The sequence below is a fragment of the Trichoderma asperellum genome, chromosome 4 (genome assembly GCF_020647865.1).
Source record: "Trichoderma asperellum chromosome 4, complete sequence".
Taxonomy (NCBI): Eukaryota; Fungi; Ascomycota; class Sordariomycetes; order Hypocreales; family Hypocreaceae; genus Trichoderma; species Trichoderma asperellum.
Genome location: NC_089418.1, coordinates 4781933 through 4807419, shown reverse-complemented (window position 1 = coordinate 4807419; position 25487 = coordinate 4781933). Strand labels below are relative to the sequence as shown.

Sequence of the window (25487 nt, the reverse complement as noted above, 5' to 3'; positions counted from 1 at the left end):
AGCACGCTGGTCGCACTGACGAGCGTTTCAATAGAGGAGGGCCGCCTTCGTGGGATTGGAGTTTGTAGCCCCTCTACTATCTGCTATAGGTAAGTTCTGTGTAAATGCTATGTACCTCGAAGCATGTCGCTAACTTACCGATATTGCTCGGCTGCTTCTTCATGATAAAGAAAGATATGCTGTAGATGAGTTTCCATTTGCCGCAACAGAGACCTTTATACCCCAAGACTTCAAACGAGATATTGCAAATGGTATGCTTCAATTGGCTGATGCTATAATTTCAGGTGATTGCACTGCCGATGAGATTACTCCATTTTGTATTGAAGCAATATACAGATCAGCGGTATTTTTTGGACGGGAGCATTCTCGGACAGGCAGTTTGAGCGAGGCAACCTCGTGTGCAGCTGTTAAAAAAGCTCTCAATGTGATAGGCAAGAGGTGGAAAGGTGCTTGTAAGTTCTCATCTGTGTAGCACAAAGAAGTGAAAAACTAATATACCTAGCGTTGTATGCTCAAATGATCGATGCACGAGTTGTCACTGGAATTTTATAATGTCCGTCTAATCTTTGGAGGACAATATTACCAAAGTCTATGCGATACTTTGCTAGTGGTAAAGACATATTCACGTTGACAACTATGGCACTAAAATCGCCAGTTGAATCGTTATAATGATAGACTAGCATTTTTTATTAACCATTAATAATAATAGAAATTATAAATTGCTTCAAAAAAAAAAAATTGAAAGCATTACATAATAGCAGTAGAAAAAGTCTGTGAATGGATGCGGTCTTTCACCATGGCGTTTTCCATTGAAACGAAATATCTGATTAAATCGAGGTTGGTTTTAATTATAGTTTCCATATGTTCCGAATAATGGAACTTTTCCGGCTGAGAATGGCGCAGTCGGCAATTTACCGTCCAAGAAATCTCCAACTACCTTGGTGAAGTAGCCTGCATACTGGAATAGGTGACCGTGGCCGCTGCTTGGAAACATGACATAATTTGCTCGCGATAACTGTCTAGCCAAGACAAACGAGTTTTGTGTCGGAACAATGAGGTCGTTGTCTCCACTGGTTACAAGAGCATCCTTCTGTATTGTCTGCAACAGGGAATAGGGAACTGGGTCGGCATCCCATGTCAAATAAGCCTGAGTAAGCTTGACCAGATCTTCTCCAGATGTAAATGATGCAATGCCAGGCTCTCCATTTTTTCCGGCAACCCCCTGTCGCGAACTGACGCTTCTATTAAGCCAAGCAAGACCCTCGTTTCCGGTTGTAAAAGGTGGAAAGAATGCTGCAATTATTGAAGCATCAGGCGTTGGATTAAAAACAGTGGATTGCACCTCATTCATCGGCCGTTGAAGGTCTGCCCCGAGGCTTGGTCCGGTACCTGAGAGAACTAGCTTATTGACTACATCGGGAGCGTCGAGAGCTAGCTGTTGGGCAACGTAGCCACCCATGGAGAACCCCAAAACATCAACTTGTTGAGTATGCAGAGATGGCAACAAGACGTTGAGAAACGCAAGCAAGTTAACGGCGAAGCCTCTAATGGAGGGTGCGATGTTGCCTTGACTATGTCCTATTCCAGCATAATCATATGTTATGATTTGGCGGCCGGTTTCCGTAAAGTTGTTGATAAGCTCAGGGTCCCATGTATCAATCGTTGCGCGAACATGATTGAGCATGAGTAAAGGAGCTGAGTGGCTCCCAGCAGTAGAGTTCCCAATAAGTCGGTATGCATACTTTATACCGTCTGCATCCAAGTACAGTGTTTTGGCTGTCTCTTGAGTTGTCATTTTGAAAGGAATTTATTGAAGTAATCACTTCTGCGAGTTTGTGTAGCTGTTACGAAGTGTAGAAGTCTTGTTGACGAAGGGAAACAATAGGTCTTATATATTTTTTTCATCTTGCTCGGTCATTTGTCTCTATGCTTCTCTTTACACATGAAATTTCCAATCTATCTAGGGCAACTTGTCTAGTATACTCTTTGCATGTTGCGGATTACAGAATACCAAGTTCGTCTTCTCTCCATATTCCGCCAACTCCTGTACTCCGACCTAATCCGCCCTAATCCGATCGATCCACTCTTCGCCACTGCACTCTCGGCCCGCCTATGGATACTCATGCTTTAATAATAATAATTTTCAATCCATACTAATCACGCAGTCATTTATTTTAAGAAAAACTGCCCTTGCAAGTGAGGCTTAAACCGGCAAGTAATCTTACAGTGTGCCATGCCAAAATTTTGCAAGCTCGCTTGTGCGACTCGGGCACCACCACCATAATTGATTCATCACTTGCCTCCATAATGAACAAAATATTAACGTCATAGCAGCTTAGTAAAGAAATTTATTTTAGCAAGGGAGCAGAGTAGTATCGATTGCACCTTAGAGGTGATTATTCGTCTTCGCTTGGAAAGATCATTTTGCCTATATAGACTATTTATAACATCCGTCTAGCACAATCCGTCTCGCTATGAAACAATTATTATAGCAAACTGTTAATATTGATGGGATTTAACATTCCCTATGATATTAACCCTTGTCACTTTAAAATACCTTGAGAGTCCAGTCTAAAGATTCAATCCTGGTGCAATTGTTGATTTTGTTCTCCAAACTAAAAGACAGAAAACGGTCAAGCTCTCCCAAAGCATCACTCTTATTTACACATTAGAAGCATCCGCCGGGGATACTTTTTGCTTAACCTGTTTCGCTCTTTGAGTTATATCCACCAGAAATGTCTTTATGTGGCCACTGAAGCCTCTGCTTTGACCACTCGCTCTCTGTTCATGGCTATGTTGGCCTTTTTTGCCCAGTTTTTTTGATCGTATCACATCTTTTGCGGAATGTATTACCAGTTGCGCCATTCCGGAGATTTGTTCCATATTGAATGTAACGAGAAGAGTAACCAAACAAATGATTACAGAAGAAATGATAAAGGGACTTCTTGTACTAGGGTTCGTGATATCTGGAATTGCCCAGAGTGCCTAAGTAATAGTCAGTAGATGTTTCTAACAAATACGTACCAAGCGCTTAGATAGTACAGCGTTATAATAGTTCAAATTACTTACAGCACAGAATCCCAATGGAAGATAAAATATGCTGACATATGTGAGAAGCATCACATTTTGCCCCAAGCGAGTCGAGATTCGCGTCTCATTGATAGAAGCCCAAGCAAACTCCTGCTGCATGTAAGCTCTGGTTATGTAGAGGGATGCAAATGCGCTCACTATTTGTAAAAGATCTCGGATTACTTGGTCCAGCTGTCCTATCCTATCCACAACGAGCTTAAACTCATTTTTCAATTCCTCTTGTATGCCTTTTGGTGCTTTATTTGCATTGTAATATCGACAGTAATCTTTAATAAAGTTCTCAGCAGCTTGAATCTGATTATGCAATGTGTTGCGAAGTTCAGCTAAGTTCTTTGCATCATTTGCGAGACTATCAATCATGTCAGGGCTCTTCCCTTTTAGTTTTAGTTGCTCCAGACGCTAGATACTGTCAGCAAAAAAAAAAAAAAAAAAAAAAAAAAAAAAAGATTAGGAATCGAACTTCTCCAGAGAACCTACTCTACTAGATAGACGTATTTCAAGTTGCTGGCATAGCTTTAACCAACTCTCCTTAACACAGAAAATGAATTGCTGAAATAAGTCCAAGTCATTTTCGGGCATCCATCCATTTGGTAGCGTACTAAAGTAAACTGTTGAGACCCAGGGACTGCCTGGTTTCGTTGATCGGTTCATTTTCCAAGCTATCCTGTATACATTGGCGGCGGAGACGACAGTGTCATAACCAGACAAATAATCATCGATAGAAAACCACACGCAGAGAGAAATATCTGAAATATTGTTATCTGAACCTTTCGAAATATTGACATATAATTCATTTGGCCTGGAATGCTCCTTAATATGGGTAATTGGCACCTTAGACCAAGCTAAGCCACCGGTATCGTCTGTAATTGAGCTTGAATGCATTAGAATATTGCTTAAGAAGTAGAGATGAGTCACATACTATAGATATCTCCCCGTATTAAAGGGCGACTGCGATAGCTGACTAGCGGTTGGTAGGATTCTGGTAAATTTCACTTGTCTTTCCCCATCAAGTGCTTCAGAAATCTGAAGGATATCTATGCTTTCTTTGTTGTAAGCATCGCGCCATTCATTCACCATAACGCCTTTCATCTCTGCTTTCTTCTTCAATAGCTCTTGAATGAAGGCGTCATCTTTTTTTTGCACGGCTAGCTGCAGTGGCGTCACATTGTCAATATCCTGAAGATCAATTCCTGCCCCATATGATATAAGATCTTTTGCTACCGTCAGCTGGCCGGATAGAATTGCGGTATGTAGTAGGGTTTTTCCTTGGAGATTTCTTTCATCTAACCTGGGCCCCGCGAATATGAGAGACTTTATTGCTTCTTGATTGCCTTGCTCCACCAGTAGAAACAATGTAGTGGTATCTATAGGCACAAGAAGTTTCAATATTGTCCTATGGCCTTTTTTTAATGCCCAAATGAGTGGTGTCTGGCCATCGTCGTCTTCCAAATTTGGATCAGCACTGTTCTGTATTAAGAGAAGCTCCTTTTCTTCTTCGTTGTACCACTGTCCTTCCTTTTTTCTTATACCCATAGTTTTATTCCCCAATAGGAGCTTCACTATAATCTCGTGTCCATTTTCGGAAGCCCTCGAAAGCGGTGTCCGACCATCATCGTCTTTTATATTGGGGTTCACTCCCGCTTTGACCAACAAATACCGAACCACTGCTTTATATCCATTTTCTGCAGCCCATGATAAAAGAGTTCGATTAGGAGAATGCATGTCGTACTTGGTCAGCAATCTCTCTACCGTATCCAAATCTTTTGTGTTCATAATCGATAAAACGATTGGCTGATCATAGGTACCCCATGATCTCAAGCTTAAGTTGTTTTTCAGAAGAAAAGGTCTTACTACCTCAAACAAGTTTTCTTGTACATCATAGTCCCATTTTTTGACATCTAATTCGATATCTTCCTTCAGAACCAGGAGCTCTATAACGTAGCATTTATCATCTTTTATAGCTGCTTCGACTGCATATTCTCTGCCAAGTAACTCGGAATAATTGCCACAATTGATTCTTGGAAGCAATAATTTCATTACATCAAGATGCCCTCTTTCTATTGCAAATGATAATGGCGTCCAATCTTTGTGGCGAGTCCTATTCAAGTCAATGTCATCTCTTGAAATCAGCAGCTTAACAATATCTTTATCGCCATTCTTTGCAGCTGCACATAATGGTGTTCCCCGATCGCCGCCTTCGTTGACTTGTATATCTTTATGCGCCAGCAGCAGCTTAACGATATCTTTATAGCCATTCTCTGCAGCTGTATATAAAGGTGTGTCCAAATAGTTGGCTTTGTTGACTTTTATATCTTTATGCGCCAGCAGCAGCTCAACAATATCTTTATGGCCCTTCGCTACAGCTGCATATAATGGTGTTTTCCAGTCGTCATCTTCGTTGACTTGTATATCTTTATGCGCCAGCAGCAGCTTAACGATATCTTTATAGCCATTCTCTGCAGCTGTATATAAAGGTGTGTCCAAATAGTTGGCTTTGTTGACTTGTATATCTTTATGCACCAGCAGCAGCTCAACAATATCTTTATGGCCCTTCGCTGCAGCTGCACATAATGGTGTTTGGTTGCCGCTGCGTTGATTAACTTGTATATCTTTATGCGCCAGCAGCAGCTCAACAATATCTCTATGGCCATTCTCTGCAGCTGCACATAATGGCGTTCTCCAATGGTTGCCTTCGTTGACTTGTATATCTTTGTGCGCCAGCAGCAGCTCAACAATATCTCTATGGCCATCCTCTGCAGCCATCAATAGCGGCGTAGGAGCCTCACTATCACTGCCGCCGCGGACATTAATGTTTTCCGAGGATAGCTCCAGCCTCACACCGTTCAGATCTCCCTGCTTGACGGCGTCGAGAAGCCGGAGAGTCATGCTGAAGCGTTTCTCAAAATTGAAAATTGACTTGTGAAAAATAGCGAAGAGATGAATATGATGTTGAATGTTGACAAGTTTGATCAATCAAGATGAGCATTTTTGTTGAATCACGGTGCGCTTAATCGATATTTAATAATAATTTGGCTTATGAGTAACAACACATTGGGTAGCAGCGCCGCTGTCGCTTTTTCTTTTTTTCTTTTTGCGATTTCGTTGGGCTTTGGTTGGGCAGGCTTGCAGCTAAGGCTCAAAACGGGACTTGCCACTCAAGCTGAGTGAATAAACAATGCTGCAGAATTTAGCGATCTCAATGCATTGATACCTTATTATCCTTATCATATACGCCTGACTGATGTATCCTAAGGTACGGCGCAGATAAGGCCACAGAAAGGTTAATACAATCCTATAGTTTCGCTATTAACGACTGGCGATGAAATCCTAAGGCCTTTTTTATTTTTTATAACGCTTAAAGCTACATGTGTATTAAAGGTATTAACACATCGAGGATATGTAGTTTCATAAAGGATAAAGTATAGAGTATACCCCATGAGGCTATAAATATGAGGGCTAGTTTGCTTATTGTGAGCGGCAGGATATCCTAGGTACGTTGTCATTCACCAAAGGGTAGCGAGTGTTAAAAGCAAGCGACTTCGTCGAGAGATAAATCAGGAAATATAATAGTTCATGCAGATCAAGTGAAATTCCGAGAAAAGAAGCAAAAAGTATCCAAATATATATATGCGCAAGTATAGACGGTATGCATACATGTATTTAGTTAGATTGAGCGCCCGTCTTTTTACATAGCTTAAGCTTAAACTCGTAGACACTGTCCACTCAGAAGCTAGAGCGCATAGAAAGAGCATTTCTTATCCCTTGTTCGTCACCTTTCTGCCATCATCTCTCGCGTAAAACTACCGGCGATAGATGTGGGAATAGCTGGCTTGGCAGTCTCCGCTATAGGAACTAGAACGAGTGGAGAAATAACGCCAACTGCAGAATTCTTATACTTGTAGTAGCGACGATTAAAAAAGTTTTGACGCAATTTATACATATTTTGCTTGTGGTATATGAAAGGCTACAATGTGTCTGAGCACGCAAATGTTTACTCTATCAACTAGCAGCCGTAAAATCTCTGTAGCTGCAATGACTGCTCCTAGACTCATAGATAATCCTTCCATTGCTTCTCCATGGATAAAGGAGGATCTGCAATCTGCGGCTGAATAGCTGAACAAGCCCGCGCTATCGATTCCATAGTTCAAGCGCCACAGATGCAGCTAGACACCAATCTGGAAACGCGACCTCTTGGGTCTTTGTAATGTTGAAGCCATAATATGTCGCGTATAGATTTTCTTCTTTTCTTTCTTCTTTCTTTCTTCTTCTTCTTTTTGACGTTTGAGGCGTTTCTAAGGAGAATACGCTGGTATTGCTCTAGTTAGGGGTAAACGCCAGCACTGGCTGGGGTGATGACGGCGTGCTTATATACTTACACTCTTTTACACGGTGGTTCTATTACTCTCTCTTTTATGATTTGAATGAGCTTAAAATCCCCACATTCTTTTATTTCTTACACTCGTTAATCATGTTGAATTTATTACTGAACCGAGCCCGGCGCCCTGTGACGTTGGTCGGAATCGCCTTCATCTTGAGTACTTTCCTGCTATTGGTGATAACCCCTGTAAGTCGTCTTTGAAGTCAGTATGCCTACTATGTTTACTCATTCCTCGAGAAGCACGATATCGGGCAGCCCGGTCCAGAGGTCCTCAAGAAGCCATGGACAACAAGTCGCATTGTTCAGTCATCTGGGAACCAGAATCGGAATGATACAACAGCGAATCTCTCTCTTACTGCGGATAGAAAGATACACATCCTGCTGCCAGCCACAAAGAGCAATGTCAACTTCTGCAAAACACTCCTTACCATGACAGTCCTCGGCTATCCTAGCCCTACGATTATTGCTTGGGAAGACAAGGACCAAGCCAAAGGCCTCTTAGGAGGAGGTTCGCATTTCGCCAAGATCACCCGAACTTTGGACTATATCAACGACCCTGCGCGTCGAAGTCAGCCTGGATTTGATGACGAGCTAGTTTTTATGCTTGATGCCTATGATATCTGGTTTCAGCTGCCGTTGAATATACTGCTATCCCGCTACGACGCAATCATCGAGGAAGAAAACGCCCGCGTCGCCCATCGTATGGGTCGAGCCTACAACAACGAAGGCATCAGCTCCAAAATCGTCTTCGGTGCGGGCAAGCGATGTGCGCCCAACTTGCTCAACTCTGTGTCCTGCTATCCCGTGCCTGAATCACCGCTCCCGAATGACATTTATGGAGGCAATACGGATACCCTCATCGGAATCAACCAGTGGGCCAGTTTTCGGACACGCTATCTCAACTCGGGATACACCATTGGGCCCGTGGGTGAGATGCGCCGCGTCCTTGAGAGGGCGCTGGAGAAGTTGAAGGAGTGCCAGAATCGAAAGGGAGCCTCGTTTGATGACGAGTCAGGGGCTTCTGATTTCTGCTATCACGGCAGTGATCAGAGCATCTTTGTTGAGATGTTTGGCGAGCAGGAGTATTACCGGGAGGTTATGCGACGACACCACCGAACTGGAATGGACGACATGCTCGACAAAGTTGTGCCAGGACGAGCGGGTTCAAAACCTCCCCCTACTGATGTTCAACAAGCCCCTGTAAACGATCGTCTGGAGCCAGAGTTCACTCACCAGCGGTACAACAAGACGCATCTCCCTGACAAGCCTTTCGAATTCGGCATTGCCCTGGACTACTGGTCTCTGCTCGGCCATCAGACGTCCAATGCTCTCACCGATGCAAGATATATTCGCCACAGCCGCCTGTTGAAGCCCCAGATCGGCAAACAGGGCAAGTTTGAATGCGTGCCCAAAACCGACAGACTGCCTCTCCCACCAGATTTACCTAGCAACCAGCAATTGCCATGGCTCGCTGGAAGTCTGCCAAATGAATGGGAGACGATGCCGCTCTACACAGAGATATGTATCGGCACCGTTCCTGTCATGATCCACCACAACTCTGTGGAAAAACATCATCGAGAAGAGCAGTGGAACCAGACCTGGTGGCATGGCAGATCGAGGATGCTGCTGGAGGAACGACGCAAAGAGGGCGCGCCTCAGCTGCTTGAGGGCATTCCCACAGATAAGGGAAGTGTTGTGCTGTGGGAAGATTTGTGTCCTAAGCGGACAGAGAAGGAATTGTTTAGAGAGCCTGAGCCTAAAAAGTCTGAGGCTGTAAAACCGGAGGTCATAAAACCTGAGGCTATAAAACACGACGCTACATAAAAGGGCATGTATCTCGTACGGAATTAATTGCACAAGAGGCGCATTTGGATGGACATGGCAACATCTGTATTTTTAAGACATTCATTGTATAATACTTAGGGACAACTTTACTAGGCAGGCATATAATGCAATCATCATACCAACCTTGACATATTCCTCTATACAATTCTTTTATAAACCAAAAAAAAAAAAAAAAACGCCATACATGACTGCGCACACAGATATTGAAGTACTGCGCCATTACAAAGTGATATCTCAAATCTATTTCCTGCCCTTTCCTCTGCTTCCTCGTCCAATCTCCAACAGCCTCGCCTTCTTGTGGAATCTGTCACCCATCTGGTGTCCACTCCCCCTCGGCCCGTCCTCCGTCTCGGCTCCACGTTTCCGGCTCTTCTCCAACATGGCTCTCACGCCAGAACCAGCACCGCCCTCCTTTCGCTTCGTCAGGCGGTCGATACGATCAATGCCCTCGCCGAGGTTATGCCACTCCTCGCCACCAAACTGCATCCGGCCGCTTCGGCCAGCCTGCTTAGCCTTCTTGGCGCGCTCCTTCTTGCTCTCCTGGGGGAGACGAGTGAAGTTGGCTTCTTCGTACTCGGTTCGCTCGGCCTCGTCTCTGCGTTCTTGAGTTGTCTTCATTCTGCGACCGCCTTGGACGATGGTTGTGCCGATGCTAGGCTCGGCAATGGGTGCGGATGAAAGTTCTGAAGCGACGAATTCCTCCATGGTGTGTGAGCGCATGGGGCGACGAGCGGCCTTCTCGCGGGTTTCTGTCGTCTCCATGACTTGACGCTCGCGACGAGGCGGGCGGTATACACCTGCAGGTGCGCCATCATCTTCGCCGCGCTTGGCAGGACGAAGGGCGACGTCGTCAATGAGAGAGCCCATGTTGGGAGCGGCAGAGAGAGTTCCTTTCTTGGTCTGTGGCTTAGAGAAGCCGGTCTCTTCGGCTTCGGAATCGTCTTCTTCATCCTCGTCGTCTTCTTCAGAATCTGAGCCAGATTCATCTGTGCTGGAGCCAGTCTTGGCACTATCCTTAATCTCCTTCATCTTCTCTCGTCTCTGCGCATCTTCTGCCGTCCGTAGGAATCGGTCGATGGAGAACCGCAGCTTCTCCTCCAGCGGTCGGGCTCCCTTCTCAAGGTACAGGCGCAGTTCGACGAGTTTCGATCGCACAACTTCGTCCAAATCTTCGCCCTTCTCTTTTGATTCGTCCTTTCCATCAGACTTGGCATTTCGTAACTTGACGAGGATCAGGAAGACCAGGTTCTGGAGATATGAGAGCAGCAGCTCGTTCTTGACGTCGAGGAGCGAGATTCCATCTTTAGGGTGCTCAATGGTCGCTATTTTTGAGGTTCCTTCTTGCGCCAGGGACAGCGACTGCGTTAATGACGCCAACAAGGCGGGTAATGTTGCTGGGGCAGCCATGATGTGGTGGTAACTGATGCTGAAGCAGAGCAAAAGCGACGTTTGGGCTGGTGGTAAAATTTAGATGGACTTGAGAAATCGATATCGATTGAACTTTTTAGTGGGGCATGTGGCGTATCCTTGCTGTACCTGCGCCTTGCCGAATGGGGGCTAGAGCATTTGTTGCATTTTACCCTCATTTGATGTGGAAGATGGGATTCTGTTTGAGATGAGATTGTAGATGTAAAGGGAAGATGAGTTTGTTGTAATTGGATTTAATAGATAATGTGTCTCTATTGTCGTGATTTCACTATTCGAAGTATCTGGTGAATTACCATGAGAGAGCAGCTAAACACTGTATCACCTATAAAATACTCCGTAGCCGATAGGTAGTTGAATAAAGAGTTAAAAAAGTCGAGTCGTGAATTGAGGGGCAATAATACACATTTAAGAGCTGCATCTCGTTTTGCGCGAAATTGATCCAAGGCTAAAATTCCAAGCTCTATACATTGGCAGCGATACAACGTTGCTATCTGATTTTTGGTTATAAATACAAGTTACTGGTAGTATATCAAGTCTCTCCTTTTAACGCTTCTAATACGCCGCTCCAGGTTTTCACGTCACAAACATCCCCCCTGCCGTCTTTTCAAAACAAGTCTCTCTATAGAGCCTCACGCATCTCTTGCTTCATCCTCGTAATCGTTCCAACGCCTCCATAAACCATTCCAGTGTATACCATCGCTACGCTTGCGCCGGCATTCAACACCTTGAGCGCCTGTTCTCCGTTTGTGATGCCTCCAGTCGCAAAAAGGACCTTTTGCTCTCCCTTACCAACGCCGGGTTGTGAGTCAAGCATCTTGCGGTATCGACCGACAAGATCCAGGGTTCGCTCAAACATGGCTGGGCCAGAGAAGCCACCCACCTCCATCAGAGCCTTTTGTTCTCTGACAGAGAGTCGGGCACCCTTGGGGTTCAATCCGGATCTTCTTTTGGTGGTGTTTCCGACGATGATGCCGTCAACGCCGCTCTTCTGGACGGCTTGGACGATGCCTTCCATCTGGGAGTCTTCATCTTCGTCAGGAGAAACCTTGACCATGACCTTGGGTCGGGTCTTTCTGTCGGTTTGAGCTGCTGCTTCGACGACCGCTGAGAGGAGTCGTGATAGAGGCTCCGTTGCTTGCAGGTCTCGAAGACCCGGCGTGTTGGGGCTGCTGACATTGACGACCAGAACATCAGCATAGCGAGCCAGCCGCTTTGTGCAGTAGACGTAGTCTGAGGCAATGGCTTGCTCATCCTTCTCGTTTGTCTCCTTGTTCTTTGCGATTTGCACTGCGAGTATCCGCCCAGGCTTCAAGCTTCCCACGGGAATACCGGCTTCGCCACTGATGATTTCCTCCTCGCTAACTCCTATTGAGCGCGCAAATCGTCGCAGTCGGTCGCGCAGGCGGATCGCCATGTCGTCTGCTCCCCTCGAGTTGAGGCCATATCGGTTAATCATTCCGTCCAAGATGGGCACTCGGAAGACACGAGGCTTGGGATTTCCCTCCTGGGGCAGTGGCGTGCAGCCTCCAATCTCAACAACACCGGCTCCCAGTGCAAACAGCGCATCTGGAATCTCGCCATCCTTGTCGAGGCCTGCAGAAATGCCGATGGGGTTTGCCAATTGGTGCTCAAAGACGGAGGCCGAGAGGTTGGAGTTGTTGGCAGCAGAGTCACGCTCCCGAGGGTTCAATCCCGCCTCATACAGGAACTTCAGCGCATTGACACCCACGTGGTGCGCATCTTCAGCGTCGGGGACGACGGTTCGAAGCAGCGGCGGGACGACATATCTGTGGACAAAGGCTCGCGTGTCGGTCACATAAAGGTACGAGGCATAAAGGGCTGCTGCGAGCGCTCCGCTGTAGGCTGCGACCTTGAGCCCGCTGCCGGAGCCCTTGCTGGCGCTGCTTGTCGAGCTCGAATTATGGCGCCGGGGGATGGATTTTTGCGAATGCGGGCATATCGTCGGTCGGGGAGCGGCTCTGAGGCCGGTGGCGGCCAAGCGCGGTCGAAGAAGCGAGGCGGACATGATTGGCGCAAGACACGGCGCCGTGTCAGCTCCCAATGGCTTGTAGATTGATGTTTGGACGTGGTCGTGAAGCAGCGATCCGATATGGAACGCTGTTGGTGGATCAGGCGAGGTCGGGAAATCGGGAGGCATCATCCGGCGTACTGTGCTGGCGGGTAGTGCGCACTGTATCACCACACAGCGCAAACCACTTCACGCCTGGATATAGGGGAGGGAAAGAGCATCATGAGTTACGTTGCGATAGGTATATTATGGTATCAACTACATATATAGATGGAATGAATATTTTATGTAAACAGAGATGTCTATACACGTGAAAATACACCCGGATATTAGGCTACATTTGGAAAAAAGGATACATACAAGAAGCACATGCAAGTTGTATAGTACTGATAGCTTACATGTACCCACTACCGCTTCGCCTGGGAAAGAGAATTGTTTGAATTTACTACTTATACATACATGTTCTTTTATAGGTATGCTCAAGACTATTTTCCATGTATCGCCATAGTATAAAACTTGTCTAAATATAGAAACTTCTATGGACCTACGGTAGTGAATTTTAGATGAGCCAGATTCAACGATGAGACTACATGTGCTGGCCTTTTCCACTCACGATACTGGCGTCTTGGGCCGGGAAAGTATATAATAATGGCAAAGACTAAAATAAGTTGAAGCTAATGGATATATTTAGGAAATATTAATATCGCCGAAGCATAATTAGCGAATAAATGGAGACATGGTGAGTAGAGCATTATATAAATTCAGCCTTCTTCTCTGCAAATTTCGCTTGCATCCTTTCTGAATACATTATCGCAAAGAGAGACGATTAGAGAGACGATTTAATAGGCTTCTACTGGCTTGAAATCTTCATCTATCCAGCAGCCAAATCAACACCCAGCTGATTATCACAATGTTCAAAGTCCATCACGAGCCTGGAGTTAATCGCTCATCGCTGAGTGGCTTTCTCGATGCGCCTGGGAAGGGTCTGGAGTTGGAACATACCACAATCAGTTTTACGCGAGAAAAATCATCGTCACCGTCACCGTCATTGTCATCTTCAACATCGCCATCGCCATCACAATGCATTCTCGCAGACATCCCACTGGATATCTTTCTCGAGATCCTAGACCGTTTGCCCCATCCTTGGGTCATCTCTCTAGCTTTAACATGCAAGAAGTTTTACTTGGTGGTGAAGCTATTTTACCAGAAAAAGCTAGCTCTTACGGATCGCGATGTTGCTAGTTTCACAATGACTCTACAAAGAGATATACCCAACGTATATTGCTGCGTTGGATGCCATAAGCTATGCCGCCTAAATCCTCGCGGCAGCTGGAAAGATCAAGGTCATCGACATTGCTCCGGCTCCTCTTGGTGGGATTGGTGGGATTGGTGTTCAGCTGGAAGTCGATTTTCGAAATCGGAAGCCAAGTTGCTCCTCTGGCATCCCAGTACGGTGGAGGCCAGGATTCCCTTCATGGACGCATACCTGGTAATGAACCGTCATTTTTATGGTAGTCTTCATGGCACCTCACTGCGGACCCTTGAGCGCCACGTTGCATTCGAAAAATATATCGAATTCAACGACGATATTTCTTTGGACCCATTTGATTGGGATGATTATTGGGCTATGGATCAGAGGCATAAGTGCCTGAAAATGTTCGGACAGGGCGTCCTTGACCGTAAACCAACAGGGTCGGCAGCCGGCGCCTTTGAGAGACCTTGGCGCTTTTCCTTTGACTACGTCCCCAGAATTATTAACGACGAGCTCTACATTGCCAGATTCCACAGGATTGATGGGCCCATGGTATCGTGGAAGCATTTCGCCACCCTCTTGAGTAGCATTCACTTACCACTCTGCGATCACCTAGAGTTTGTGGCGGAGTCGCATGGCGGCATCCTCATACAGCACATTGATAAGCCGATCCCGCTCTTATATGTGTTGTTTGACGAAACGATAATCAAGAAAGGAGGTTCATGCCCAGACTGCTTTGCGGATTATGATTTTTCTCTGAAAAGAGTCGAGGATAAGAATGAGTGGAGTTTGAGGCTTTCCACGTACCATTGTCTCGGGTCCTGTCGATCTCCATCTAGTGGCGCTTGGAATCATCTTCATAGTAGCCATTCGGATGGAAGCCATCGCTGTGATAGTAATTGTATGGAATATGGGTATCACTACGGCGGAAGAGCGCGGCGACAGTGCCACGAAAGCACCGATAGAGTTTTTCATCATCTGCCTCTTCTACATTTTTTGGATAGTATTCGAGATCATGTGTAGCCATTAACCTTGGTAGTCTTGGATGAATTTGTGTTTTAAGTAGTGCAAAGGGTGATTAGGATTAGACAAAGCAGAATTTGACTGACATGTATATTACAAGAATAAACCCTACAGTTATTTGATATTATACCATTGATAGCGTATTCATAATCATGATGCTTATAGCGGCCTCGATCTCAATATATATTTGTGCCTTGACCTGGTGCATGCCATTCTCTCAATGGAAGCGGCTTGACGGTGTATCGTAAAAGTAGGGATAATGAGACCTATCACTTGGATTTATCAGAGCTATTAGGTATAGTGCGGGAGGCGCTTCGAGTGGGAGGCTTCGGGTATATCAAATCCTTTGACGAGGTGTGGTCCCTCGAGGATAGCAGCCTCTGGCTTGCGGCACGGCTCATATCATGCTACGCGTATAGCTCCTCTGGGGACTAAAAGGGTTTAATGTAAACTCTGTATATCAAAAGCGTAAGACCCTATAATGAGTTCGGCCGAGGAGAGAGGCGCCGCACCTTGGCTTAGAGCAAAGTGGGTTGAGTGGTCCCCGGGTTGGTCGGGGTGGGTGAGGTAGGTCGGGGCTGGGGCTCCTCATAGCTGTATCCAAGTCTTCGGCCGAGTGGGTGGGCCTCTACTGTTTTCTTCAGAGAGCAACGGATATTTCACAGTCCTTGAGGGGTGAATGAAGATACGGCATCTTTTGTTCCAACTCAAATGCTTCGTCTAGACTTATAAGGTCCATTAATTATTTGTATTACATTAGTGTAGCTTCTAGAAAGAGGCCAGAAGAGTATGCTGATAAAGTTTCAGTGGTAGAATATTCCGTTCGTAGCTTGATTATAGCGGCAATAAGAAGCTGGCTGCTATGTCTTATCTTGTGGAGTCGAGTTTAAAAATGTATAAATGAGACTTAGGCGTCTCACCTATTTACTGGGGATCTGCCGCGGCATAGCCTCGCCCTACCAGCTCAGGAAAGCATCCTGGCTCCACATTAGCGCGACGGCGGTAAAACTATCAAATACTTGACATTGATTGAGGCGTAGTTTGTCCGTTGTTTGCGCGCAAGCAGCGCAGCCTCCCAGCGCAGCCCTATTCGGACGAGCTCGGACAAGCCCTGCGCTTTATCATATCGACGGGTTGTTAACAGAGCCGAATAACCGCCTGACCCAGCTCCACGGGCAATTTTCCTTCCGAGTCCGATTGCAACGGCCTTGATGTCATGATCTCGTGTTGGATCTAGCACCGCGGACGAGATGAGATGACTGGAGCTTGATTAGGCTACTGGGTGTAAGCCTCGGCTCGCCCACAGCCGCATTCGGGAACGTTTCTCTATGCTTTTTTGCGCTGTGGCCGAACGACTTTCAGAATTTGGAATTCCTAAACGGCTGCTGTTGCCACCAAGGACGGACCCAATGCCGATTAGCATCTTTTCTCACCGGCCCCTGGACGCTTACTAACTGCTTGACGAAGGAAACATCCGAGATAGACCAGCAATAATTTGAGTTGCAGATGAAACCATATCGGCCCTTAGCCTTGTGGCCCAAGTGCTTAAATAGTGGCCGCGTCGCATCATCGCCAATCTTGCGTCATGGACTCACACGCAATAGCATCGTCACCCAGACTCTTCTCTTCGACTTAGACTCGCCTCTACGCACTTCTCGAGCTGCGCAACGACATTTCCACTTCTCATCCGGCACTTCAGACTCACTCAAAATGTCTGCAAGCTTGATTCCAGCCAATCCGGCTGATCTCATGGTCATCCGCAACGTCACACCCAATGTGGTGGCCTTCTCGGTGCCTTTTGCACGCTTCGGCAGAATCCAGATTGGCGGCCGTGGAACGCTAGGTATGTCTCACGATTCCCACATAATAAGGCTTAGCGCCCACAATGTCTCACCAACTCGCCAACACCCGTGCTAATCGTGCATCCCATAGTGAGGCTCACATCTGGCAATCTCGCCGTCTTCTCGCCCGTGGCCCTCACGGAGGAAACCAAGGCCAAGGTCGCCGAGCTGGGAGGCAACGTCGCGTACATCGTCGCGCTTGACTTTGAACACCACATCTTCATCTCTGAGTGGGCCAAGCAATGGCCCGAAGCCAAAATTATCGGTCCAGAGGGGCTTCCTGAGAAGCGCGCAAAGCAAACCAAGGACCCCAAAATTAACGACGACAAATTTGCCGTTGTCTTCACAAAGGACGGAAAGCGTGACATCAGGATCAGCGAAGAGTTTGACGCCGATTTCGACTACGAGTACGTCGACGGCCATGTCAACAAGGAAATCGTCTTCAACTACAGGCCGGATAAGGTCCTGATCGAGGCGGATCTGATGTTCAACTTACCGGCTACTGAGCAGTACAGCAAGGTGCCCGAGTCAGAGAGGCCCAGTGGTTTTCTGAATAAGCTGTTCCACAGCGTGCAGAATACCAGTGGCGAAGCTACCTGGCCAAAGCGGTTTAACTGGCATCTAGCCAAGGATCGCAACAGCATGAGCGACAGCCTGAAGGTCATCGATCAGTGGGATTTCACGACGCTGATTCCTTGCCATGGAGATGTCCTCGAAGGGAATGGAAAGGAGATTTTTAGGAAGATATTCCAGTGGCACTTGCAGGGGAAGATGTAATTTTAGCAGAGGGCTGCTTGTAACGTTTTGCAAAGGAGTTTGATGATACCTGTAACAGTAAATTTGGCAAATGCACGCATGAATTCTTAGATATTGGCAGTATTCCTTTTAACAGACCAACTATATAGTCTTTTTAATCACATCAGGAAGTTGCAAAAAAACCTGTTCTGTGTCATTGACAATTGAAGTTGTGCAAGAAATTGATCGAGATGGGTACAACCCCGTCTACATATTTAGCCCTCGTTAAGATTCTTTAAAGTACAAGGTTGGCGACTGCTAGAGCATATGCATCTCGAAATACATTAGCTTTGCATATTGCATTGCTGGATTCGTGTGGCGGCCGTATTGCGATTGGACGGATATATCCTGGATGGGGGCCAAAATGCAACCGCGGCTTCAAATCTGCGCCTGCGCCTACGGCACATTAATAAAAGAGCCAACGCCGTGCTCGGTTCTATCCCAATGGACATTTCTAAGGTGATATCGCGATTCGACTTGACTTTGATGCTGCGCGAGATGCATGATCTTTTGTAGACTCAACAGGTATCCATAACATCATTGATCTCTACAGCCACCTTAACAATATACAATATAGCTGCACTAATTTTTGTACAAATAGTCTGCCTTATATAGGTATGAATCCAGAGCACCTAGTTAGATAATCTGTTTGTATAATATAGCAGCTTTTCACTCTATCCAGCCATAAATTGGCACATTCTGCCATTTAAAGCGTCTCGATAGTATCAATTGAGTCTTCAACGGGGTACATTAAACAGACAATTCGAAGCTAAGACTACATGTAATTTTCTTGACCCCCAAAATCTTTTCCGGTACGCTTTGTGCACACAACAATAGAAAGTTGTGTGCTGGCATATATTGGATCCTATACATACCACCTTCATGCACACGACCAACTCTGTGCAGCATTCACATAGCCTACACCGTTATACTTTGCCTTCTTTGGCCAGGGACAAAGGGGCCGTTGCGCATATACACCCGAATAAGGATTTAAGAGGCTGTTCCAGCTTGTCGCAACAATTTGGTCTACGGCATTCCCATTTTCAACCCAGTCCACCAAGGCCAACAGCGCGTCATGTTTCTTGTCTGAGAATCCCGGAACTGACCACATGTTCGTCGCCATAGTGGTAGACTGAGAGGCAGCACCAATATTCCACGGCGCGCCTACCGACGTCAAACCACAGTGCTGCATACCTGGAATGAGAAATAGGCGGAAAAAGTCTGTGGTGGTTTCTAGACCACCAAAGTAGTCGATGGTGCGGTTATAGTACGTCTCCGAGTTTTTGGTGGGCACAATGCCGTCGGACTGACCATGGTACATGATGATTTTTCCGCCACGGTCTTTGAAAGGAGATATGTTGACCTGATCGGCTGTTGGATTGCCAGGATCGTGCTGCTCTGCATAAGTGACGAGGCTGTCGTTGAAGGTGGTCCAGTCCCAGTTGGGATCGTTGAGGAGGAAGTTCTGTACGTATTCCACCCCAAAGGCCTGCGGGGCGGTGCCATTAAGGTAGAGGTACCATTGATCCTCTGAGCTGTAAGTGAGACCATCAGCCAGCCACCGGCCATCCTCTGAGGAGTACCAGTCACCGTAGATCTTCTTGGCAGTGCCAATCTGGGCGTCTGTGAAGCAGCTTGAGGAAGGGGAGCCTTTGCAGCGTATTGGGGTATAGTCAAACTTGCATAGCTCGGGACTGCTCACGATGTAATCAACGACCCCGTCAATTCCATCGCATTGGCGGATCACCTCGGCCCAAAGGACCGAAAAGAGCGCGAGTGGAATATGTTTTGGGTCGGTCACGGGCAAGTTGTACATGCCCAGCTTGACTACATAGTTGTTGATATGGCTAGTGTACCAAGCTGCAGCGCCAATAAGGGCGCCGTCGAAGCTATCAGGAGACGTTTGTATTTCTTTGAGCCCTTGTCGACCACCCGTTGAGCACCCGCTGTAGTACGAGTACCGGACGGGCGAACCATAGTAAGCCTCAGTCAGCTTCTTGCCGAGCTGTACGCTCCCGTGAATCGCGCGCCAGCCCCAGTCCGATTTCTTATCGATGTTGTTCAGCGCCCAAGTGATGTCTGCTGTTGCGGAATTGTGGCCTGTGTCTGTGGAAATGGTTGCAAAGCCAAGGTGCGGCCCTGGACCCCTATTATAACGATATAAGTTAGTTGGGAGCAAATTGGAATGCTGCGAGTAGCAGAGCTGCACAAAGGGTAAGGGGAAAGATGGAAAAGCAGAGCATACGCCTAATACATACATATCGAGCCAATTAATCCCACCAGCAAAACCTCCATTTCCAACGGCTAGGAATCTGCCAGTCCATTGATTCGGAGAGGGTAAAAAAAGCCCGAACCGATAACTCGACTCGTTGGAACTGATTACTTTGACAATAACTGCGCATAAAGAAGGCAGGCCAGTTGGATTGATCGGGTAACCTAGATTTACCGCTCCTTCGCCATATGCTCCGTTTTGCGACACAGATGTGACATTTTCAATGCTCGCTCCTTGGGGGAGGAGACCTGCCTTTGTAAATGTCGATAAGCTGCATGATGCTTGCACATCCTCGCCCGAATCTGATGGGACTGGTGTCGAAGCGGCAGCGACTGATTGGAGCCCGTAGGCGAGAGCAAATAGTAGAGCCCTCATTAGAGGAGATGATGGTAATTTTGAATGGATATGGGCAAATAGTTGTTTATGCTTTATGGGTTGAGTTCGAGATGCTGCTGTAAAGGAAGGGGATGATGGCTTTTTGTACAGAACGTAAGATGTCACCAATATTTCGTTTCCTGCAAAAATTATCTATGTCATTGTGTCCATCACAAATTGTTATCATTTCTCTGAAAACTTCTTAACTGACAGGTTGATTTGACAACGAAGAATGGTGACATCTCACACGGGGTCGGCAATTGCAAAGAACAACCATTGGCTAGATTGAGCCGGCTCTTATGCCCCCCCCTGAGAAGCGCACAAATAGTAATGTCGCAACCCCTGGCGCCGAGTTCCCATGACAGCTTCGGGCAATTTTGCTCTTTGCAATACAACCCAAATATGCCGGATCCCCGCGTTTCCCCGCGTTATCAATCTGTCAAAGAGTTGCTTGTTTTGGTAGCTTATAATTGCACGTCGACGGCCTCGGTTTAAGAACAATACTCTTTTAGCATTGCTTATTCTAATATATCTTGAAAACTGGTTTCATAATTGGTGCAACTCTCTCAAGTTGTTCAACTCCTATTGACATTTGCATTTCTATACAAGACACTGGCCTGTCCTATGGCAAAAAAGCTAGGTGTACAATCTGAAGTCGGTAGTTAAAATTAGCTTAACTCGGGAAATAGTATCACTTCCCCGCATTCTCTAGTTTAGTGTTCCCGCTAATCTGGCATTCCCGCATTCTGTCATACTATTTTGCAAATTCTTTGGATTCTTGTATTCCGTTTTTTCTTCGCCTCTCATCAGTCTCTGTGGCTACTAACACCCATTCCATTCAAAATCTTTCTTTGATTCAGTGTGTTCGGATCCTTCGGATGTATGTCAGACAGCGCTTGGTCAGGGCACTAGAAAGGCCGAAGGGCATGACTTGGGCAAGGGGGTACCTAGGTTGCCTAAAGCTAAGTCTAGGTTTAGATAAATAGAAAATTCAGTTGGGTAGCAATAAAGAACCGTCAGGAATAGGGTTCCTAAAGGTATCCCGAATATCCCGAATCTATCCGGCTTCAGGTTCGAATACGACGTTACTTTCTTCCTGATCTCGTAGCTTCCAGGTCTGTTGTAATACGACCCAGTATTACTCAGTCGTTTCTTGCAATCTGTAAACGCTTTAGACATAGCGTATCTCCTCAATCCGTCTTGTGGGCGAGTAGACTTAGTAGGTATTAAGTCTGATGCTTGTGTTCTCGCATGTTTGGGACTGTCAGGCTCAATGCCACCTACGATCCCTCACTATGCCGCCCTTGTCCATACCGGCCAAGAAAGTATCTCGCAGCTCGAATCAAGAAATCCGAAGAGGCTTCACAGTCTGCAAATCGAGGGAGGTGAAGGTAAGTGAGCACTTATACATCTATTCAAGCCGTGTAGTGTCAATCTACAGCACGCCTAACTGCTGACTGCATCCAGTGCAACGGACAAGGGTCCTCCTGTGCCAATTATCTGAAGCTTGGACTGGCGTTAGGCGTATATTCACACTCCAGTTAGGTTTCTCAAGCCAATGTTTTCTCTCCGGAATTCTTTCACTTTCTGCTCTTCACATTGACCGCTTCAATCTGGATCGCCAAATAATGTACATATCACAAGCAAGGGACCATCATAATGCTTCTTTCAAGGCACCCTCACCGCTTGCACCTGTATATGCCCTGAGAATAGCACCGAAATCTACATGCTCTTTGTCTTGGCATTTCTTTTTCACTTGCCTATCGCTAAAACCGGGCTATCTGCCTTGCTGAAAACGGTGGTATTATGCCTGAGTGGATTTCACTGCTCAGAGGCATCCACAGCACCATAGATAAACAGGAAGCGACTATATGCTCGTCATAGTTAATACTTGTTTGTTGAAAGGTCACTGAGTATCTAGTTTCAGAAGTTGAACGTTACGGAAATGGGAGTTTTAAAGAGCTGGAGCACAACATCAGTCTGGCTGAACTCAATGATGAGAGGAACAAAGAGGCGCCATTGGTGGCTATTAACGATTCAAAACCATCTGATCAAAGAATCTCTCAATTGACTTTTGGGAGTGCAGAGCAAGCTGCACAAACTTTCAACTAGCTTTATAATGTAAGCGATTTACTACATTGCATCATTAAACAGAGGACATAATATGTATCTTTGGGCTTTCTTCTATTTCTTCTTTTCACCCACAGTTGGCGCATCTGGTGCGCTAACCGTCGAGCTGTTTACATCATAGCTCTTGTCTACTGTATTGTAGATGACACTCGCAAATTGTGCCTGAGGTTGCCAGTGGAGGAGATCGGATGGGTACCTGTCAAGTCTGTTTGATACTCTTGTTGTTTCGGACGTGCTTCTACGCTGACTCACACGATCGGTCACCGCGATAGATGGGGATGCGCTGCAATAGACCCGTGGTGTATCCGCTGCCGCGTGTTTGGCTCCTTCGGCCAGTTGGATTGACACCTGCGAAAATCCACTGCACTCTCCAGAGCGACGGCTAAACGTAGCTGCAGACGGCGAAAATACCAACATGAACTCCGCTTTATCGACGCACAGTCACAATTCGGGCCCGTACATGACGGCTATGGTACTGGGATAGAGTGTGGTTGGGGATGTAACGGTACAATTGTGGCGTAAATATACACCCACACGGTGATCATGCTGAATGCTGCCGATGAGGCCTTTAGGAACACCATCTCTACAAGCTAAGGAGCGATGTACTCTGGTCGGTCTCACGGCTCGGGCTTTAGACATGGACAATTACAAAAATTAGTATCCCAGGAATGCGGTTACGGAACGAGAGCGAGAGTTGAGAGTTAAGGTTGAGGAGGCAGCCATTGGCTTGCTTATCTAGTAGGCTATGTAACATTTTATGGGACGAAAATCCACATATAAATAATGTGTCTCATCCCCTTTGTAAACTGCTATACAATCATAATTGATCTTGGAGCTATTTTAGCAAGTGACCATGTACATTTCTATATACTAATAGTAATCTAATTGTTGACTTGTTTCGTACATTTTCTCAATATCTCTAAGGCTTAATGAAGCAATTGGTATTGTTGTGTATAATAGCGCATTAAAGCTTTGAAAGATCGCTCTCTAGGTTATATGGCAATGTACTGGTCCCTCAGAATCTTATTCAACTCATTTTCCTATGAATCATTCAACATTCAACTAATATTTCTCAACTATTTTTTCGTTAATAGTGAATCAGTTTTCAAGCCGTTATTCTTTAAGTTTTGCGTGTTTTATAATATTATATGCTTGTCTCACTAAAGCAGCCATGGCAACTCAACTCGCGACTTGACATGCATGTCTCAGTCTCGGTGCATGGTCAACTTTTTATCCCGTCCTTGTGGACTGTATGTGGGGCCTTTCCCCAGCTTTGCCTAGCTAAGAATAGAGTATTACTACATAGATTGCCATGGTAAAGTAAGTCTTACTGTAATGCGAGCTCCTCATAATGATAATATATATATAAGACATATATGCACCCCAAGAGCACAGCGAATGAGATGAGAAAAGGCCAAATGGCATTACTCATTATGATTCTTGGTTGAAATCTACCAAATGATTAGGAATGACTTCATCTTGAACTTTTAATGAAAAAAAAAAAAAAAAAGACCGATTCTCGTGAGCGAGCCAGCAAGGGCATAAGATCCCATGCAGCCTATTTATTTTGAGAATATAAATGTTAATGTTAGCTATTGCATTTACTAAGGTCAAATTGTTTGTTATCGGAATATCGTGAAAGATAAGAGATTGTAGTATTAGTAAAGTGTTTATGTACGATTATCCAAGTCTCAGACCAAGTCTGAGACACAGTCGACATATCAGTCAACTTGCCGCGACGCCACCTGCATGTATATGGTTCCGACCTGATGCAGTAGTGCATAATTGACGCTGGCTAAGGCCATCACTTGGAAGTCAAATGGCACAATGAATGGGAGATTTCCTCTGAGCATATGTAGTGTCACCTTTACAGGATGATTGCCAAGGACTTGTAGTTTAGCATACACGGCACATAGCCCGCGGATTGCTATTGAGATGCGATCTAGGCTACTATTTGCTACTATTTAATATGAATAAGTACGATTAGAACGTGCGTGAAAACTACTATACTATTTCTCGTATATGCCAAGCTTGGGTTGTTTGACATCGGTGCGCAACAATGGTGCCCAATAGACTGGATGATTTATGACCAAGATGGTTATAGCTCATATGGAGCTAGGATTCCTAAGTCTGAACGATTGGCTAGATTTAAAATACCACACACTGTATATACTAACACTAGCATGCTAGTATTTATGCTTCTGCTCTATATCATAACATAGGCAAGGGTACCACGTCAAGTCAAATGTGGCAACGTTGTTTCATCCTAGTCAATGACCTGTGCGGGCCGCCAATGCGGCCTCACACGAGCCATATCCGATGCATATCAGTCAAAGCAACGTGTATCCGTGGAAGGGGCTCATTAAATGTCTCAATTGTGGAATATACTATCGGATCAAAGGCATACTATTGGCTAGTGCGACATAAAGCGCAGTGGAAGGTCTTGAATTCAGCTCAACGCTGTGCAGCTAAATTTAGTTTCCTTTCCAATAGAATGCGAACTCTCTCCTCCTGCATGAAGTGTGTGATCAAATAAAGAATACAATTCGTACAATATAACTGAGGTTACAAATTGGAGCTACGAAGTAAATGAACAGTACAAAATAAGATCTGTAACTGCTATATTCATTAAATACAGAGCTAAGTCAAAGCCAAAATCTCCTAGAGTGTTATTCTGCTCTATTATCACCTTCTTGATAATCCCTTGCACTGAGGCGTGTGATCTCACAGCCACAGCGAGAAAGTGTAGATATATAAACAACCTCGATGGGGAGAGCTTTCTCGCTCAATTGGTATATTACTCGGCTTAGTGATATTGTCATCTTCTTAGTAAATAATGAGTGGCAAGATTTGACCCCTATTCGTCACGCAACCGAGAAATACTGCTATTTAGCTCGAGCCATATATTTGCGTACATGCATCAAGTCCATGCTGCCTTTGTCGAATAGACTTGCTTAGAAGGACCACGGCTTGTCTTGCCAAGCTACCGTGAGACAGTATTACGTTGATTCTCACATGTGTCATGAGTC

At 45.8% G+C, this 25487-nt stretch overlaps 9 protein-coding genes across 9 annotated transcripts; 4 read left to right on the top strand and 5 right to left on the bottom strand.

Annotated features, from left to right (window-relative positions):
• Window positions 1-844: 844 nt before the first annotated feature.
• TrAFT101_007986 (uncharacterized protein) lies at window positions 845-1795 on the bottom strand (the record flags this gene model as incomplete). Its single annotated transcript, XM_024904089.2, has 1 exon — window positions 845-1795. The coding sequence occupies one exon, from the start codon at window positions 1793-1795 to the stop codon at window positions 845-847; it is 951 nt and encodes a 316-aa protein (XP_024758903.2).
• Window positions 1796-2533: 738 nt separating this feature from the next.
• Window positions 2534-6188, bottom strand: TrAFT101_007985 (uncharacterized protein). Its single transcript, XM_024909972.2, has 5 exons — window positions 4010-6188; window positions 3568-3961; window positions 3229-3489; window positions 3070-3180; window positions 2534-2985 (listed from the first exon to the last, which is right to left on the bottom strand). Exons 1-5 carry the CDS (start codon window positions 5974-5976, stop codon window positions 2662-2664), a joined length of 3057 nt encoding a protein of 1018 aa, XP_024758904.2. The 5' UTR covers window positions 5977-6188; the 3' UTR covers window positions 2534-2661.
• A 1177-nt stretch (window positions 6189-7365) lies between these two features.
• TrAFT101_007984 (uncharacterized protein) lies at window positions 7366-9389 on the top strand. Its single transcript, XM_066128198.1, has 2 exons — window positions 7366-7654; window positions 7709-9389. The coding sequence occupies exons 1-2, from the start codon at window positions 7559-7561 to the stop codon at window positions 9290-9292; spliced, it is 1680 nt and encodes a 559-aa protein (XP_065984315.1). The 5' UTR covers window positions 7366-7558; the 3' UTR covers window positions 9293-9389.
• TrAFT101_007983 (uncharacterized protein) lies at window positions 9351-10823 on the bottom strand. The gene has a single exon (XM_024908385.2). The coding sequence runs from the start codon at window positions 10718-10720 to the stop codon at window positions 9554-9556; it is 1167 nt and encodes a 388-aa protein (XP_024758906.2). The 5' UTR covers window positions 10721-10823; the 3' UTR covers window positions 9351-9553.
• Window positions 10824-11131: 308 nt separating this feature from the next.
• TrAFT101_007982 (uncharacterized protein) lies at window positions 11132-12983 on the bottom strand. The gene has a single exon (XM_024908386.2). The coding sequence runs from the start codon at window positions 12900-12902 to the stop codon at window positions 11361-11363; it is 1542 nt and encodes a 513-aa protein (XP_024758907.1). The 5' UTR covers window positions 12903-12983; the 3' UTR covers window positions 11132-11360.
• A 697-nt stretch (window positions 12984-13680) lies between these two features.
• On the top strand, window positions 13681-15045 carry TrAFT101_007981 (uncharacterized protein; the record flags this gene model as incomplete). Its single annotated transcript, XM_024898703.2, has 1 exon — window positions 13681-15045. One exon carries the CDS (start codon window positions 13681-13683, stop codon window positions 15043-15045), a length of 1365 nt encoding a protein of 454 aa, XP_024758908.2.
• A 1524-nt stretch (window positions 15046-16569) lies between these two features.
• TrAFT101_007980 (uncharacterized protein) lies at window positions 16570-17817 on the top strand. The gene is made up of 2 exons (XM_024906823.2): window positions 16570-16888; window positions 16978-17817. Exons 1-2 carry the CDS (start codon window positions 16756-16758, stop codon window positions 17661-17663), a joined length of 819 nt encoding a protein of 272 aa, XP_024758909.2. The 5' UTR covers window positions 16570-16755; the 3' UTR covers window positions 17664-17817.
• Window positions 17818-18396: 579 nt separating this feature from the next.
• On the bottom strand, window positions 18397-20369 carry TrAFT101_007979 (uncharacterized protein). The gene is made up of 2 exons (XM_024908387.2): window positions 19940-20369; window positions 18397-19828 (listed from the first exon to the last, which is right to left on the bottom strand). Exons 1-2 carry the CDS (start codon window positions 20326-20328, stop codon window positions 18562-18564), a joined length of 1656 nt encoding a protein of 551 aa, XP_024758910.2. The 5' UTR covers window positions 20329-20369; the 3' UTR covers window positions 18397-18561.
• A 1232-nt stretch (window positions 20370-21601) lies between these two features.
• On the top strand, window positions 21602-21832 carry TrAFT101_007978 (uncharacterized protein; the record flags this gene model as incomplete). Its single annotated transcript, XM_066128197.1, has 2 exons — window positions 21602-21723; window positions 21796-21832. The coding sequence occupies 2 exons, from the start codon at window positions 21602-21604 to the stop codon at window positions 21830-21832; spliced, it is 159 nt and encodes a 52-aa protein (XP_065984314.1).
• Window positions 21833-25487: the final 3655 nt, after the last annotated feature.